General features: G+C 42.6%; 1 protein-coding gene across 1 annotated transcript in view; it reads right to left on the bottom strand.

The window, feature by feature from the left end:
• Positions 1-193: 193 nt before the first annotated feature.
• The window catches only part of LOC104274584 (myosin light chain 1, cardiac muscle), a 30,331-nt gene continuing 13,454 nt past the window's right edge, over positions 194-17,070 (bottom strand). The window contains exons 2-5 of the mRNA XM_009870261.1: positions 6,859-6,886; positions 1,650-1,799; positions 326-504; positions 194-247 (exon numbers count right to left, since the gene is read on the bottom strand). Of these exons, the coding sequence (XP_009868563.1) occupies positions 194-247; positions 326-504; positions 1,650-1,799; positions 6,859-6,886 (411 nt within the window). The remainder of the gene's footprint in view (positions 248-325; positions 505-1,649; positions 1,800-6,858; positions 6,887-17,070) is intronic.

Raw genomic sequence — 17,070 nt, 5'->3', positions numbered from 1 at the left:
TAAAGAAGTGTTTTATCTTAGAATTTGTCTTGAAGGCACAGAAAAAAAAGGCAAATATTGAGGGAATATACAAGTTTTCCAATATTTGAAACATTTAATGGTGAGAGAAATGTAATATTTATTGGAGAAATAAAAGAGTAGACAACTGAGCTGTAGGTCAGTGATTTTTAGCTTCGTTATTAAAGAACTTTTTTTAGTCTTTGTAACTGAGAACAACATGACAGCTGAAGTCTTGCTCAGTCATTTTCTCCATAAAGGTTACCCATGATGATACGACCTCTATGGGAAATACCTCAGTGATGAAACTGCATGAGGAAAAGTTCACCTTACCAAGCGTAGCCAAAACATGGCGGAGTTCAGCTCCCATCACTGTTCCATTTCCCTCCTTGTCGAACACACGCAGCCCCTCCACGAAGTCCTCATAGGTGCCCGTGTCCTTTGTCTTGGCAATATGTTGGAGCATGGGCAGGAAAGTCTCAAAGTCAATCATCTTGGAGTTCATTTCTGCAAAGACACAAATGGAAACACACATTTTGGTGGATTCTGAGAGAGTTGAGGACTAACCATGAGGCATCCACCATAGGTATATGATGAGGGTAGAAGAACTGTGGCAATAAATGCCAGCTTAAGGGAAGATAAGAGTATAGAAATACCATATGGAAGGATGGATTGAGTGGGAAAGAAGTCTGGCAAAGAGAGAAGCACAGGGTTTTAATAGAGATCGATAGATAGATAGATAGATCGATAGATAGATCTTAGTATGTGACATACAAAAACATCAAGGAAAAATAATACTAATACTGTTAGATTTCGAGTGCTGTCCCATGCAACAAAGAAGTATGAAATTAAGCAGAAGACAGTAAGAGAAACTCACTACTAATGTGAAATCAGCTTTGCTTTGCAGCACTATAAAGCACAAAATGTTTAAAACCGAACTGGCAGAGGAGCTCCAAAGTCAACAGGCAGAACCAGGGCTGCATATTCCATTTTCTTGATTCTTTGCCTTTCAAGAGAATCGGAGAGCATTTTGTTCCTATATCACTCCTTGTCCTACCTGCCACCGCCACTGACATATCCTAACACATCATAGTTGTTGAATCCTTATTCAACATCTTCACTCCCAATTGTCAGCTCCACTTCAGTGAAAAGAAAGAAAAGAAGTAATCTAGAAAATGCCCAAACACACTTATGGTCTGAGAGAGATTTGTTTTGTTTCGGAGAGATATCTAGTGTATGGTGAGTGTTGAAGGGTGATATTACTGCAATCATTACAGACCTTCTAAGTCATACTTTTGTAGAACAAGCTCTCTCCTCACAAGCAGTTTAGCCCTTTGTTTCTTTGAATGTCTTCAAGTCTGCATTTTCATGAACATGTGAATGCCTGTCATTAAAGCAATTTTAAAAAGCAAAACCTTGTCACTGTAAAACACATCAATGAACAGGGCCATTAAATGAATTAATTCTCCTAAATTGGAGACAGTTATATTGACTTTTTTCCTCTTTTACTTTTCTGCTAGTGATTTGCAAAGGCTGTTCCATACCCTTTGTTAATTCACAATTAACCTTTCCATCAGAAAACGGAGACATCATCTGCTTCACAAATAATTCTTGCAGTGATCTTTTTCAAAACAAACACAGAGGACACCAACCTTCTGGTTTGGGTCTGCCAAGCAATTTCATGACCTCAGCTTGGGTTGGATTCTGCCCTAAAGCTCTCAAGACATCTCCACATTGTGCATATGTGATTTTCATCTCAGATTTAGGAGTCCGGTCGAAGAGTGAGAATGCTTCCTTAAATTCTGAAAGACAAAAAGATAAAGAGAAATTCATGCCACATCCCCTCAGATGAAGTCAAAGTAAGCCTAGACCTTGCCCCAAACTAACTCTGCCTGACCCTTTTATTTTGCAGTTTGGGAATGAGTTGGATGAGCTTTGTTGTTGCTGTTATCTGCATTATTTGTTTATCTCCTCCCTTGCATTTTCCGATTCAATCAAGAAATGGAACCAGAGAGGTCAAATGCTCTTCCTGTGGTATTTCCATCTCAGTTAACATTGGGAAGTGCAGAAAACCTTGTAGAAATTGTTGACCTTGAGAGCTTTGCAGCTCATCAGGAGCACTCAGGATGGTATAAAATTCAGTAGCAGCTCTGCTCATTAGTTACCTGGATATTGGATTCAGCATTATACATTCAGAGAATACTGGCACAGCTCACTGAGATAAAGGAGCACCTCAGTTAGCAGATAACAAGATATAATAACCTACTGGAATAATCACAAAACGATCTATTGGTGAGGAATGCTAAAGGTGTATGGAAAACCTTGTAATCCATAAATCATTGGATTTAACACTGTCAAGTAGCAGATCTAGAAGAATCCTCCCATTTTCCCTTTCTCTAGCACCCAATCCAATTCAATCTGGAGAAGTCAGACTTGGTATGCCATCAGCTATCAATGCCAGGCCAGAACTCGTGTGTGAATATGCAATCATTCCCTTCAGTGGTTTCATAGAATCATACAATCATAGAGTGTATTGGGTTGGAAAGGACCTTTAGAGGCCATCTAGTCCAACCCCTCTGCAGTAAACAGCGACATCTTTAACTAGATCAGGTTGCTCATACCTGCCTGCTTTCCCCTGTGCTCTCATGCAAAAACCTTCCTCTTCCAAGACAGCCAGCTCCCCTCCCTCTACTACAACTTTGTGAATGCATCCTCATGTCTTCTCTTTAATTCTGTCTAAAAAGGGAGTCCCTTACCACTACAAGCAGCAATATTTTGACAAAAATGTCCCCATGGGAGAGGGTCCTTGCTCTACTACTAGTTACATGTAGATGTGGTGCTTAGGGACGTGTTTCAGTGCTGGATCTGACCATGCTGGGTTAGAGGCTGGACTCAATGATCTTACAGGTCTTTTCCAACCTAAATGATTCCATGATTCTAAATAATAGGCTGAGTGTAGGATCCAGGCAAGACTTCCCTAGACACCAGTTACTCAGGTTCATCTCTCCTTACTGGAGTTGCAGAAAAAATTGCAGAAACAGGGGAGTATCACAGGGCACAAACAGCAGTGACGGGCTGTTATTCTTTACTGAACACACTTCCACAGTGCACAATCTACGGGTGATCACAAAGCCCTTTGGCTAGATGTTCTTCATCTTTCCCTTCCCAATTCCTTCTCGTCCTCATTACTGCTCCTCCCTCTTTTTCCTTTCTTCTCCTTTGCTTACTTCCCTCTCTCCTTCCTTATTCCAGAGTTCCTGGCTTCACCTCTCTTCCTTTCTTGCTCCCTTTTAATTTTTATCACTCCACTCACATTTTACCCATTTCCTTCCTCATCCAACACCTTCCAGCAGTGATGCATCTTCTCGTAATGCTCCCCTAATTTTCTTCTTTGCATTCTCATCTTCACTCTATCTCCCTGCCTCTCGCTCCTGGATCTCTGCTTCTCGATTGGGTCCCATTGGCTGTCACTCCAGCAGAGGGCAATGGTGGGTTTTCATGGTCTCCTTGCTGACGGTGGAGCCCCACACTCAACTCTGTCTCGTCCTTCAATATCTCAGCAGTTGAAGTGGACCAGAAATCCACCTACTTCCCTGAGCTGCTCATCAGCCTGCCGCTTACCTGCTGCTTGTCATCAACCGCCTCAGTATCCATTGCACCACCTCCTATAGGTTCACAATTCGTTGTAGTTACTGACAGCTCACTTTTATTTCTGTCTTTTTTATTTTTTTCATTAAATTTAAAATCAGATGTAACTGCCTCTCACCAGACCGTTGGCCTGTGGGTTTGGAAACTCCACTTTGTCAACATACAGAAGCAGCCTATTTTTTTTTTAATTCTTTTTTTAATTGCACTTGCTGACTTAATGCAAGTTTCCATCAAAGCAATGAAAACAGTATGGCTATAGTCTCCTTTGTCCTCCTGCTAACCATTAAACCACTGGCAGGAGCAGTGTATATTTTCATATGTCTAATTGCTACCTATCTTCTCATCTTAAATAGCTGATATTCTTCTCTTTTCAGCAATTTAGGGGACTGAAAAGGCCAGAAATCCAGTTTCCTGAATCCACATTGCCACAACCAGTGAATTTCACTCACAGTTGAGGCAGGAGGACATGTAAAGCGGGTGTGTTCCATATGGCTTCACCCACAGACCATTCTCCTTCTGAGAGTAACATTTTGGGGGCTAACATAATGAATGGTTGCAGGGAAGTAAGCCTGGTACAGCAAAGTCTGCTCCTTAGAAAGAGGAAGAGGTTCAGAGTATCCTAGAATAAAGGGCTGGAAAAGACCTTGAGATGTTGCATTGTTTCATTCTCCTCCACCACCTCAATTCCGAAACAGCTGTCAGAACCAGTCTGGGTTGATGGTAATATCTAACATACAGGATGGACTTCCTATTGATCTGGTTTCAGCTGACAAGTGGGGAAGCATCTAGTCTCACTGAGACACCTAGATCCTCATCTGGTCAAATAGAGCAAGAAAGGCAGGGGATTGCATATAAGAGGCCTATTTTTAAAAAAATATACACATAAAAGTATCACGTGTGACCTTGACCTTCTCATGACTTACTGAAAGAGGAAATCTGACAAAACTAACACTGCAACACAGCACTGAAAAGGACCCTGACCAAAATGTGAGCAGCTGAAATGCAAAAAAAAAGCAAAAGCTTCTTGATCATGGAAGCTTCAGAGAGAGAGCAGAGAATGAGAAGGAGAAAACAAACCAAAATGATGTATCCTACATGTCCTGTGAGTCTCAAGTCAAGTCAACAGCTATAAATCAGAGCAAGTGGTGCATGCTTTCTAACCTGTCCTTTTAACATGAAATAAAACATTCCCAAGCACCAGAATATTGATCGTCCACTTTCTTAAACTGGTGGCACATTTCTTGGCAAGGTTTTGACATGTACAGACCAGAAGGGAGGACACTGTGTGTCAGGGACAATCCAGGGACAACTGGATCACGCTGTAGATATAATTCCACATCTCGGGTCTACTTAGGAGTAAAGATCTATCTAGCAACCCTCAGTCTGACTGCCTACACACTTACAAAGTTAAAAGCCTTCTAAAGGTCAGGTGAAGGAAAGGAGAGCATGGAGGGGAAAAAAGAAACACAAAGAATTGAAAAAAAAGAAACACTAAGATTTAAAAAAAAAAAACAAACAGAAGAGGCCAAGGAGAAAGGAATTGGGGACATCACTGATGAGCAGCGATCAGTCCCCTGGTGATGGTGAAACTATTAGGCACTCCTTCCCTCAACTCATGGCAGAACCTATGAACCAGCTTGGGGTGGATTTAGTGTTTCTCTCCAGTGCTAGTACACAGTGTAACTCTGTTATGCTCTTGTAGCCAACGTGGAAGCCTCACAGCCTTTTCCACCCAGATGATGTTGACTGCTTCCTGCTTTATAGCATTCCCTTTGATATTTCAAGGACAAATCCTGGATTTCCAGCTTTGCAGTGAGTACAGCTGGACCAGAAGGGAGCAGAGGCTACTGTAAAAAAAGCAGATGCAACTTTTGGGTTCTGGAGATGGTCTGTATCTGCTTTAGGTCTGTTACCTTTTATGGCAGCTCGGGAGTTGATTCAGATTTGCCATTTCCTATCCATTCCAATGGACTCATGGCCAGACAAGCATCCCATTTTTTTCCTCAATAGGCTTTTTCTTTTCTCATTCTTCAATACAGTCTCTAGAGCTAGTTCTTCTCATGGGGAGAGGAAACAAAGCATAGACACTAGGTGTGTTCTATCCAATCTGCAGCACATTAGCTGATGAGAGATCCAGCTGTTGCGTGATGCTGTAATCATTCAAAGGTTTGTGGCTCAGAATTGTGCCTCTCGTGTGGTTCCCCCATGACTCTGGGGCTGGAAAAGGGGCAGGTTCCCAGAAATTAGCAGTTGCCTTCAGCCATATGGTACTTTTGACCTGTTGTCAGAAAATACTTAAACCATTAAGAGAGGGGCTTGAAAATCCCACGATAATGTTGGAAGTCTGTGGTAAAGTCTCAATCACTAAGTCATCATCACATTTTGTTCTAGTTCAGGAAATCTTTCCTTCTTTCTCTCTCCTTTCTGAATCAGCCTGACTGACTAGTCTGTGATTTTTTTTTCACTTAATTAACTCATTTTCTGATACCGTCTTTCATAGGCTTTACCAAATCCTGCCAAGTGTTTAACGACCAAAGCAAAATGTTGCCAGATGTTCAACTCCATCTCTTCAATTATCCATTTAAGTAAAAAACAGGCTGGTAGTTGAGGAAAAGAGGGACAGCTGCAATGATAGTGCTCCCAGGACCTCATGCATGAGGTTTCAGTATCAGTTTCTTGGGCTGGGACAAGGGTTTCAGAAACTAAATGCTGACGTTTCGCTTTGAAAGAAAAAAAGTCACCATGGCTGTCATTATTTACTGGTTTCTGGAGAGCTGTCACAAAACCGTAACATATTAAATTCTGATTGAATGCAGAGAGAAGTTCTCAAAAGCAGATGGGGGACACTTTCTCTTGAAAGGATTGATATCTTGTTACTGGGTTTTCTTAAAGAAAAAGTATATATTTAGTCTGAAGATTTAGTGGTGAATTTTTTTTTTTCCCTTTGTTTCTGGTTTTGCCTCATTGGCAGAGAAGCTGGTGTTTTCTTTAATGAAATAAGTACCTGATTCGCATAATACATGCTTTTCCCTTTCTCTTTCAACCAATTGAACATAGGAATTGGAGTAGGGATGGAGCAGGAGCAAAGACATGAATTAAAGCACAGGCTTCTCAAGAGAGCACCAATACCACAACCATGTTCACTCCAGCACTTGCCAGTGCCTCCCGGTGATGGTTTTTACTATGCGCAGAAGAGAAAAAGATCTTCCTCACCTTCAATCTGGTCAGGGGTGAATTCAACCTGGAAGAGACAAAGAAGAAAAGCCAGATAAAACCAGAAAACTGAAGCAAATAGAAGAGCATTGAATTAGTCTCTGTATTATGTTTCTGAGTGCTTGTGAGTTCCATGAAAGAGACTGACTCCAAAATCCAAGAAAATAAGTTTACAGAGCCTGTAGATTCTTCTTCTTCACTCCTCTCCCTTCCCTTATCAACCAGTTCCCCCTTTAGGTCTTCTGCCCCCATCATATGGCTGTATATGTCCCTTGTCCATTCTTCTGCTGTTCTTGTGTTCTTGCTGTAGTCTTTTTTTCCCTGACCCAAGTGTCTCCCTGGAAGGAGGATGATGTCCCCTCCAGAGATGATTATGTTGCCATGGTAAATCCCAGGCTATTGGGATTTTCCAACAGAAGAACTAGGGTCTATCAAGTGATGCTGGTGTGAATCAGGCCCAGAGGAAACGGAAGTAAGTGGTTCTTTGCTCTTACAGCTGAATTATGGAAAGCTGATCATGGGATACTGTGAATGCTCACAGTGCAAAAAAGTCACAGGACAACAACTGGACATTACCAAATGTACAAAAATATCCAACTTAGTAAGTCCCTGCTTGAGGTTTAGGAGAGCATTGCAAGGGGAACTTTACCCAGTTCTTATATCTTTTCTTAAAACATCTTCTAATAACCATGACTGGACTGTATTGGACAACTCCATGGACCTTACTCTAAGTGCCATCTGTCTCCTGTTTTCTCATCACTTCGTATTTCCTCCTGTTTCCAAAGTTTTAGGCATGTCCTACTTCCTACTTCTACATGGCATTGCCCTCTCACAGCTCTGGATTCCAAAAATCCTCGAAGATGCCCAGAGGCGACTGCTGAGTTCAAACACAAAAGAGGGAAATGCTGTGTCAGAATGTGAGATCCAGGCTTTTGAATGAGCAAGCAGAGGTCAGCAATGTGAATTTACATGAGAATTTATGCCTACCTCTCAGGGAAAACAAACAGGATGTGAATCTTTGCTGATAGGGGCACTCCTGCAGTGCAGGGAGACTGGTGGAAATATATATAGAAAACATATTTTGATATACATAAACATGCAAATACACATATGGAAATCTGACACTTGGGACAGGTCTAAGACCCTTGGAAGTATTCTTCTGCAGACACATGTGACCCCATCTCCCCTGATATAAGCGCAATCACACATTTTGAGTCAAATTTTCCTTATCGAGCTGACCGCACCTCACTGCTTAATGTCATACTTTTTTCCTTGGTAGCAAAGTATTCAAGCCACGGTGAGAACCTCAAACACAAACTCCCCATTTCCTTATTTCGAGAAGGAATGCAACATGACCCATCTCTTTATCATCTGGTTGGGATTTTCATGTCATTAAAGGGACGTGTTGTAACTCCCCAGCTCTCCAGCCAGGATGGCTGTGACATGGCAGAGCATGACAGCACCAACCACCTAGGGCTTGATGGACAGCTCCGAGACACTCTTCTGTTTCCAGATACCCCAAATACCACAAGGACCTCTGTCTAGCATTCAGAGGACACAATGAGAGCCTACAGGGCAGGTACAGACAGTCCCAAACTCATTTTACTCGTGTTTCTAGGCGTTTTGTTGAAAGCCAGTTCATGGCATATCTACAGGTATATCTTGTTGGTCACACTATATGGCTTCACAATACCCTGCAAATTCATTCTAGGGGCCTTTTCTTGACCATGTGTCCATTCCCTGAGGATTTTTATACCTCTCCATCACTGACGCAGTACCATCTTCTAACTTAAAGCTGTATGTTCATGGTTTAGAGCATTTTGCAATGATATTCTTCATTGTTAGTGTTTCAATTGAATGATGAGATCATTGAGAGAGGAATTCACTCTCCCACAGACACTTAAAGGACTCAGCCCATGCCCCCTTCACAGAACTCTGTTAACCTTGATAGAATGTCACTGTCCAATGAGAAACACTGCGTTGATTGGGATCTCCTTCTGGGCAGCCCTATCTATTGTTATCGGTGGCTGAAAATGTCCCTGAGAGAAGGTGATTCCCAGACCCATCTTGCAGAGTATCCTCCATCAACTTCTGGAATAGCTGGGCCTAGGTAGTTTTGAAGACAAGGTGTTTGGTGCATGTGAATTCACCAATTTAGTCTACCTTGCTAGAAAATGGCGACGGATCATAATATTCAGTTAGGTACCTCGTTTTAGCACTGAAACGACATTAATCCTTTAGCACAACCCTTCACTCATGCACATTTCCTACCAGTGCCTGGCCCATCTCTCTCTATCACTGTTTCAAAGCATCTTCTGCTATAGAAGAAATAACTAGCAAACATCTGGTGAACTTGGAAGGCAGGTCTCAACACTAACCCTGCAGCTGTTGAAAACCAAGCCACTATTTTTTGTGTCTGCCCTGTTCAAACCTCATCTGAACTAGCTTGTTCAGGGGATTACTACTTTGCTCACAGTTCTGAATCATGATTTGCCTTGAATGAAATCCAATTAATAAAACAGTTGCCTAAGTGGCAGCCAGCAGTCTGTCTGGAAGGAATGCCACTAAGGAACCCCTAAAAGAATAACAATGCTCTTCCCTTTTCTAACACATAAAGTGGTCCAAACATACCTTGTCATGAAGTTTATAATCATCTAGACGGGGTCCTATCCCAAATCCACATACCTTAGTGTAATTAGAAGTAAATACCCGTTAGGAAACACATGCATACAGGCATATGGTCAGCAGCAACCTTATGCCCGGTATGTCTAATTATATCATGCTTTGAGAAATGGAAGCTAATTGAATATTGAGTTTATTCAGGCATCAATAGCCAGAGTGGGTGAAATAAGACCAGACCTCCTGGCAACTGTATTTAAATCACTGTGATGGATTGCTCTTGGGGAAGAATTCATCTTAGCTACACTTAGATGTAGCCATCCAGATGTGTCAGCAACCCCACATTCACTTTATACCAGCAGAAGGGAATGGGAGCTTCTAAGGTGTGTTTTCATTTGGTTCAGGTCTATACTCGAGCAGAAGATGAGTTATGCTCTTCCTTTAATTGAGTGAATCAATTAATTCTACAATGACAATAAAAAGCACGTGGGAGACTAGTACAGATACAGGTGTCCTTTTCTGATCTGGGGAATCCCACCCAGAAAGCATGAGCTGGCCCTTTGGCAGATGCAGGCCAGGAGAAGGTGCACTAGAGTGAAAAAGGATAACTGCAAATTCCCACGGCTGGATCAAAGGGAAGGTTTGAGCTGAAGGGCTGAATGTGCCTCACCTCTAATCACAGCCCCTATAAAAATACCACCTAAAGCTGGAGGCTCACGTTTGGCAGCTGGGAAGGCAGTGGTAGATGGTTTGACCAGACCTGCCACCCAGGCACGGCTTCCTCTGCAGAGATGTGTGAGTGGCAGTTCCTCTTATTTTCTCCCCTCTCAGCACATACCACTGGGGAGATGTAGGGACAGGCAACTCATCGTTTACCCAACCACAAGGTATCATTGAGGATGGATGGAACAAACCCTGGGTTATGTTTAGACAGAAGGTGGGTGGGGCTTTGTTTTCCTTCCCCTCTCCCTCAGAACAGTGTGGGGCACACAAAACCAAAGCCATCTCCCCAAAGCAAGAAGCAAGGATGGAGCTGTCCATGAAGACAGCAGGGTCACTGCCCCAGAGAACCAAGGAAGGAGGGATCCAGAGGACAGGCTGTAAAAACAGTCAGGCTGAGGCAAGCCGTGGGCAAAGGAATCCCAAGGCATTGCAGCCCCAGGCAGTGACCCCATGTCCATGCTCTGAGGCAGCTCTGCTTCTGCTGCTCTGCTGCAAAGAGCATCCAGGGGAGTGAACGCCCTTAGTGTTATCTCTGATGTCCAGAACCACTCCTGCCCCCAGACCCACCCTGCAGCACCCCACTCTCCACTGGGCTCACTCAGCAGAGCAGCCCTCGTCACCCAAAGCTGGAGGCTGCAAAACCTACTCAAAGTATTAATGTGAATTTGTTTTCCCTGGACACAGCTTTACTTTCTCCAGTTCCTTGGAAGTAGACTAGGATGATTTTCCTTGGGGTTTTGTCTGTTTGAAATACACTGGCACTTCAGAAGAATTGAGTTTCCCCTGGCATTTTTTCTGTTGCCAATTGAGGTTCTAAAGCAAGGACATTCCTGTAAATGCCAAATACCCACAACACCAAAGCTCACTGTGCCAGTATTTGGTAGAAATCCCTATGAGAAACAGAGCTGCTGATGGCTAATCTCTTTCCACTTGTCTCCTGCCCTGCTGTGAGGACTGTGTTCCATGTTCTTTGAAGACACCACTTTGAAGTCTGAATTAAAATCTTTCCATAACAAACACAAAGTGCTATTCCAGCTTTCCTGCTCTTTTAGCAATTTTGGCTTTTAGGGGTTCATCACCTGATCACCAGTGGCGTCAGCTGTAGCCCTAATGCTACTCTCCTTTTTGCCTAATCAATAGCATGAAGCTGGCTTTGTTCTGGAGATATCAGGAGGGATCCAAACACCCCTTGGCACTCAACATCATTCACAGCATCCTATCTCAGGGCATTTTTTTATAAACCCATAGTATCTCAATCAAGCACGTAACACCATGCACGATAAGTCAGACATAACTAAGACTGAAAAAAGTCCTATTAATAAAACTGTTGCTATCCAGCAGTCAGAAGGTTATCTAGGGGTAGCATTTAGACAATGCAAGCAAGAAGCCTCTCCAGAAAAGAAAAGAAATTTCTTCTTGTTTCATAATATTCTGAGTTACCCTAACACAAACAGCAAGGGTTTCACTTAGCCATGGCAGGGCTAGTTTTAGAGAAGGAGAAGGGTTTGTTTTGTTCAGTCGTGCTCTTGGGAGACCAATTTAGGAGGCAGAAATGCAGCAGATAGAGAGAGGCCCGGAAGGTCATCAAGATTAGTATTGTTGTGTTGAAGTTACAATTGTGTTTCACAAGCTTGTGGGTTTTTTTCCACTAAGACCTTTTTAAACTTATTAATACACGTCTTTGCCATCATTCCCTTTCCCAGAACTTTCTACACAGAACATTTTCCACTAAGACCTTTTTAAACTTATTAATATTCGTCTTTGCCATCATTCTCTTTCCCAGAACTTTCTACACAGAACACTTGTGGTGTACATAAACTCTTCCACTGCCCATGGACAGCCCTTGACACATGGTCAAGTCTCCTAGAGCTCCATCTCTTTCTGTTGTTGCCTTATTGTTTTTTGATAGTCACTCCTGATCTCTCATCTCCTCTGCCTTCTGAAACTATTGGTTCACCTACATTTAGCTCTCAGCATTGTCCTCAGGACTTTCCTTACTGTTTCTACTGAGCTCATGGTCTGACGGGAGGGATGGCGCAGGACCCCTGACTAATACATGAGCTGTGACACATGACAGGACAAGATGCTTCACCTTGTCTTCATGAAGAACAGACAAAATATAACAAACATTTTGCAGAATGGAAACCCAACTGTAAACTCTACTGATGCTCTGTGTTTTCAGTATTATGTTTGGTCCCCAATGTTTTCAGAAGAAAAATTATTTCAAGTTGAACTGAAATGACAGGTCATTTTGGAAGAGCAGGAAAGACATCCTTTGGGAATCAAGCAGAGAACTGAATTGTTGAATGTTTAAAACACCTAACTATACTGATAATGGAAGTAAGGCCAAGATAGAAATCAAGCATTATTTTCAGCTGAATTGATGAAATCTTTCATTAACAAGATACATATTTCAAGATGAGGAAAATGAGTCGAAGTTTTTGTCAAGGTCATACAGAGCATGCTTCTACATAAGGAAATACACAAGCACGTTTTTCTCCAGCCTGCATCTTTCCCACCAGAAGATGGTCACCTTGAATCTTTCTTTTATCTAGGTTTCCTGAGAGCTGAAAAACTGCAGCAATATATCACCACTGCTCCTACTATAAATTTAGTAGACTTTATGGCTTCCAGGTTCCTACTTTATTTTGGAATAAGCCTGGATGAGGTCTGCCATGTGGCTTTTTATTCATATGGTCCCTCAAGAAGTGGATGAAAAAGCCTAGTATGAAGGAGTGGTGTCTGGTTTGGGGTTAGGAAGCACTAGTTTGGATCTCAGAGTCACTCCATGGGATGCTCCCAGGTGGAGAAAGAGCTGGAGGAGAGCTGCATAGCTCTAAAGGTGAAGCAGTTGCATAGCTCTAAAGGTGGTGAAGGACTATGGAGAGATAAGTGGTGCAGCAAAAGTGAGAAATGGATTTTGGGAATTGATGAGGTTCCTACCGCAAGGAAAAGAACGCAACACAGTCCTGAACCTTGATACCTCAGACTAAATCTCAGTCATACTGTAGTGCTCCAAGTCATACCAAGTGAGGAACAACATCCTGATAAATCTACAGGCCACCAGTGCAGCTTTGCACTTTGCAGAAAGCTTGTCTAAGCACATGGCAGCTCACAGCAGCCTCACTTTTGGCACTGATGCTCTGCATCCTCAGCCTGAGCCAGAGCTGGGGCAGTCCCTGGGCAGGGCTTTGCATCCCCTTTCTTCTTACTTTCCTGCAAATCCCTTCTGGGATTGAAAGAGCAGTGTGCTTTTCAATCATTGTGCTCTTCCAACTCTGGTAGCAACTTATAAACTGATGGGTCCCTTTCTTGGATGGGGAGTGTGTTGCCACAACTTTCCAGAGCTCAAAGGGAAATTCCAGAGCCTCGACAGGAGAATGACACAACCTCTTTGGAGAACAGACTTGGCTTCTGGCAACAGCCAGCACCAGAAATACAAAACACTTTGCAGGCTGACTGTTCTCTCTGAAGCAACATGATTTTGGGTTCTCCAACCATTTACTGACGGCTGGCTTCTTGCCTTCTCTGCAACTCCTCCACTTCCCCAGCTCCACCAGCAGATGTTTGTCCAGATGTTCGCAACCATGGAAGAAATTTTAAAACCTAAAATATACCTTCTTAAATCCTGGATGGGAGCCCGGGGTGTAGGAGAGGTCAGACTAGTAGCCCCTAGTCAGCTAGTAGACGCTATCTCATGGGTTGGGTCTTTGATGAAGAACAGAAGAACCCCAAAGATATATCTCGTGGACCACATTGGAACACTTTCCGGGGACTTTGAGCCCTCAGAACTCCTAGTTAGTGGGTGCTAAGAAGGCAAAGGCTCATCTCTGAACCCACATGCATGGGACAGGTGTACTCTACCTTTCCACACGTAATTACGGGACAGCATTTCATGTGTGCCCCTTGCAACACGATCATCTGAAGATGCAAGGTCTCAAACAGGGCAGGGAAAATTAATCACCAGATAATAGATTTGGTGGATACAATATGCTGGAAAGTGCCCAGAAAAAGTGAAACACTTCTGTATTTAATTTGGTTAACAGCTTAGAGTAGGAAAAAAACCCAGGCATTAGTAGTAGTAGTATCATACTTATTATTTTGATATAAAAGCCTTTTCTTTGTCTTTAATTTCCAAAATCAAATGTTTTGCCTTGTAAATACTGGCAGCTTTTTCTTCTCCCTTTTTAAATTTTAAATTCAAATATTTTTATATTGAAATGGCATATTTCATGTAAAATTGACTTGGTTCACTCCCAACCCTACCAAAATAATTCTTTTTGGACTGAACAAATCCATTCTGAGTTGCCAAAAAAGCATTTTTGTGGCTTTTTTGTACATTGCTGAAATGTCCTGAAAATTCAAGCTGGTTTCTTTTAATATTTTAATTCCCTCACCAAGGCTAAAAAAATCCACCTTTACTGAATTAATTTTGCTCTCAGACGACACAGTTGTGTAACTGCTCTAGGTTGCTGACTGACATGTGTCAGTCATGCTAGTAGTGACTGACAGCACATGAGGCATTCAGTTGGCCAAAGTGAAATGAGCTTGACGGGTCTCAAGCAAGACGTAGCAGAAAGGCATTTGTCAAGAAAAAACCTCCTGGAAGAAAGAAGGCATTTTTGGATATGAAAGCTGAAAATCTTACTCACACAAAGTGAGGTCCCCCGAGAAGTAAAACACCTTGGCAAAGTGTCTCCACCAGCAACACCAACCACCACAACCATCTACCATGTTTTTTGTCCTCCAAGGCTGTGTCTGAGTGTTTTGCAGCCCAGCAACACAAGAAGAAGAACTTCAATGGGTAGAAGATGTTAAAGTTTTCTCAGACATACCCTGACACAACTGCACGCAACGTGAGACCAGCATCGCTTTCTCCCAACTCTGTCCCAAAGCTCCTCATTTTCTCCATCGTCAGCGCTGCAGCCTCCACCACCCTAAGCCCTCCCAGGAATGGAATGATGCCAGCCCCCATCAAACCCAGCCCATCCTGCTATACTGCAAAATCAAACAGTAGCTGGACCTCTTTAGAATGTCCCACCCCTTGCCCTGCAACTGTCTTGCAAAACCACAATGAGGATTAAGCTGCCAAAGAGTCGCCACGATAACGTGTTGGCGAAGGGGAAAGCTCTGCTTTTGTTTCATGTAGCTGGCAGGCACAGTGTACATACTGCTCCCAAAATAATTACTCTATATCCCAGCTTCAGTTTTGAACAGGCAAAAACTTTCCCTGCAGAAAATCCATCAGCACAACCTGATATCTGCCGTACTTCATACTCTGGGTGTTGGTTTGTTGGTTCTTTTTTCAAAAAATTATTTTCCAAAGACGGACGTTATTCATTTTGAGGTGAAAAACAGTGTCCTCCATATAACCACAGCTGAACTGGATGTTCCTACCTGTCCCCAGCATCACCAGAGAGCTTGGATCTGAAAAGTTAAGCCCCAGCTGGGAGGTTGGTCAAGAGGACGGAAATTTTATATCCTCCCCTTTTATCCAAATTTCAAATTCTAACAGGGAAAAAAAGAAAGAAGGAGAAAGTCTTTCCCTCTCCCTGCCACTGCTATGAATTTTTCCTTTCAATTCAGCCTCTTGGGGTCTTTTGCTTTATTTAGAGGTTTATTTATTTATGTAGAAAGAAGTTAAATCTTCTACAACCGCAATTGCAGCTGACGTTTCAGATGGGGTTTGCGGTGTTCTGGGTCCACTTACAAAGGTGTCAGTGTCCAAAACCTGATCCTATTAACAAGTGCTCCAACACGTGATGGTTTTCTCCAGCCTTTGTAGCAGAGGTGACACTGAAAAATGAGTTTCTTCTGAGACCCACGAGGTCTGTGCTTGTCCTCCCACCTCCATCCCCAATATCCCTTTGTGCTCAGTAGGGCCAGCTCCTGCCATCATACACAAGGCTGCCAGAGGTGGATTCAGTGACCATATTTACAAAGCACTGTCACCAAGCAGTGTAGCATTCGATGACATTTTATTTCTGGACAGAGCAGGATGCATTTTGGAAAGGAGTTCTTTTTACAATCATTAAATCAAAGAGAGAAACCATTTTCAGCCCCTGCTGGGCTGTGACTATTACCTGCTAGTTAGCACTAACCGCAAACATTGAAAAGTTCGAGCTGTTTTCCTTGGCAACAAATTATCTTTTGTTTTTATTTGTTTTTCTTTATTATTTTTTCTTTTTCCCCTCAAACACTCAGCAGTTATTGTTAGGCTGCTCTTAACCATAACTGGATTCTCAGTGATGCCTTTCTCTTTTATTTCTTTGCTCCTCACTGCTATTTTTTTAAGGCTGGGTGGATTATAAACCGATTTGTTTATCTAAGATGGTTCGCAGGAGCAGACTTCTCCCAGGAGATTTTTCAGCCACTCCTGCCCAATGGCCGTGAAGTTCTACTGCTTTCTATAAAACACAATCAATAGATTGTCACTGTTTCTATTCTAGGCTTTGGACATGTAAGTTTACTGGAGTGCAATAGCTTTTACAGGCTAGAGGCTGTGCTGGCTCCAGGTGAGTCATGAGCTTGATGCCACCTCCCTTCCCCGAGTGATCCGTGTGGGCTGGGGTTCATCTCTCCCGCACTTTTTGGGTGGCTGCAAAGCGGATCCCTCGTCCCCAGGTCAACCATCTGGGCATCTTGCATGAGTACAGTGTGTGCTTACACCTGCTCTGGGCATTTGGATAAAGAAAAGCTGAGTAGGGGCATGCATGGGTGTAAATGTTTGTTCATTTCTACATATGTCCATATATACGTGTGTATTGATTCATACATACATGTGAATACACATAAATACACACATTTCTTTCCTACATGCGTGTCTATGCACATACTATATTTTTTTATATATACATTTACTACATATAT

The sequence above is a fragment of the Apaloderma vittatum genome, unplaced genomic scaffold (assembly GCF_000703405.1).
Source record: "Apaloderma vittatum isolate BGI_N311 unplaced genomic scaffold, ASM70340v1 scaffold495, whole genome shotgun sequence".
In the NCBI taxonomy this organism is placed as follows: Eukaryota; Metazoa; Chordata; class Aves; order Trogoniformes; family Trogonidae; genus Apaloderma; species Apaloderma vittatum.
Note: the sequence above shows the minus strand (reverse complement) of the source record. Positions and strands in the feature narration are given on the sequence as shown.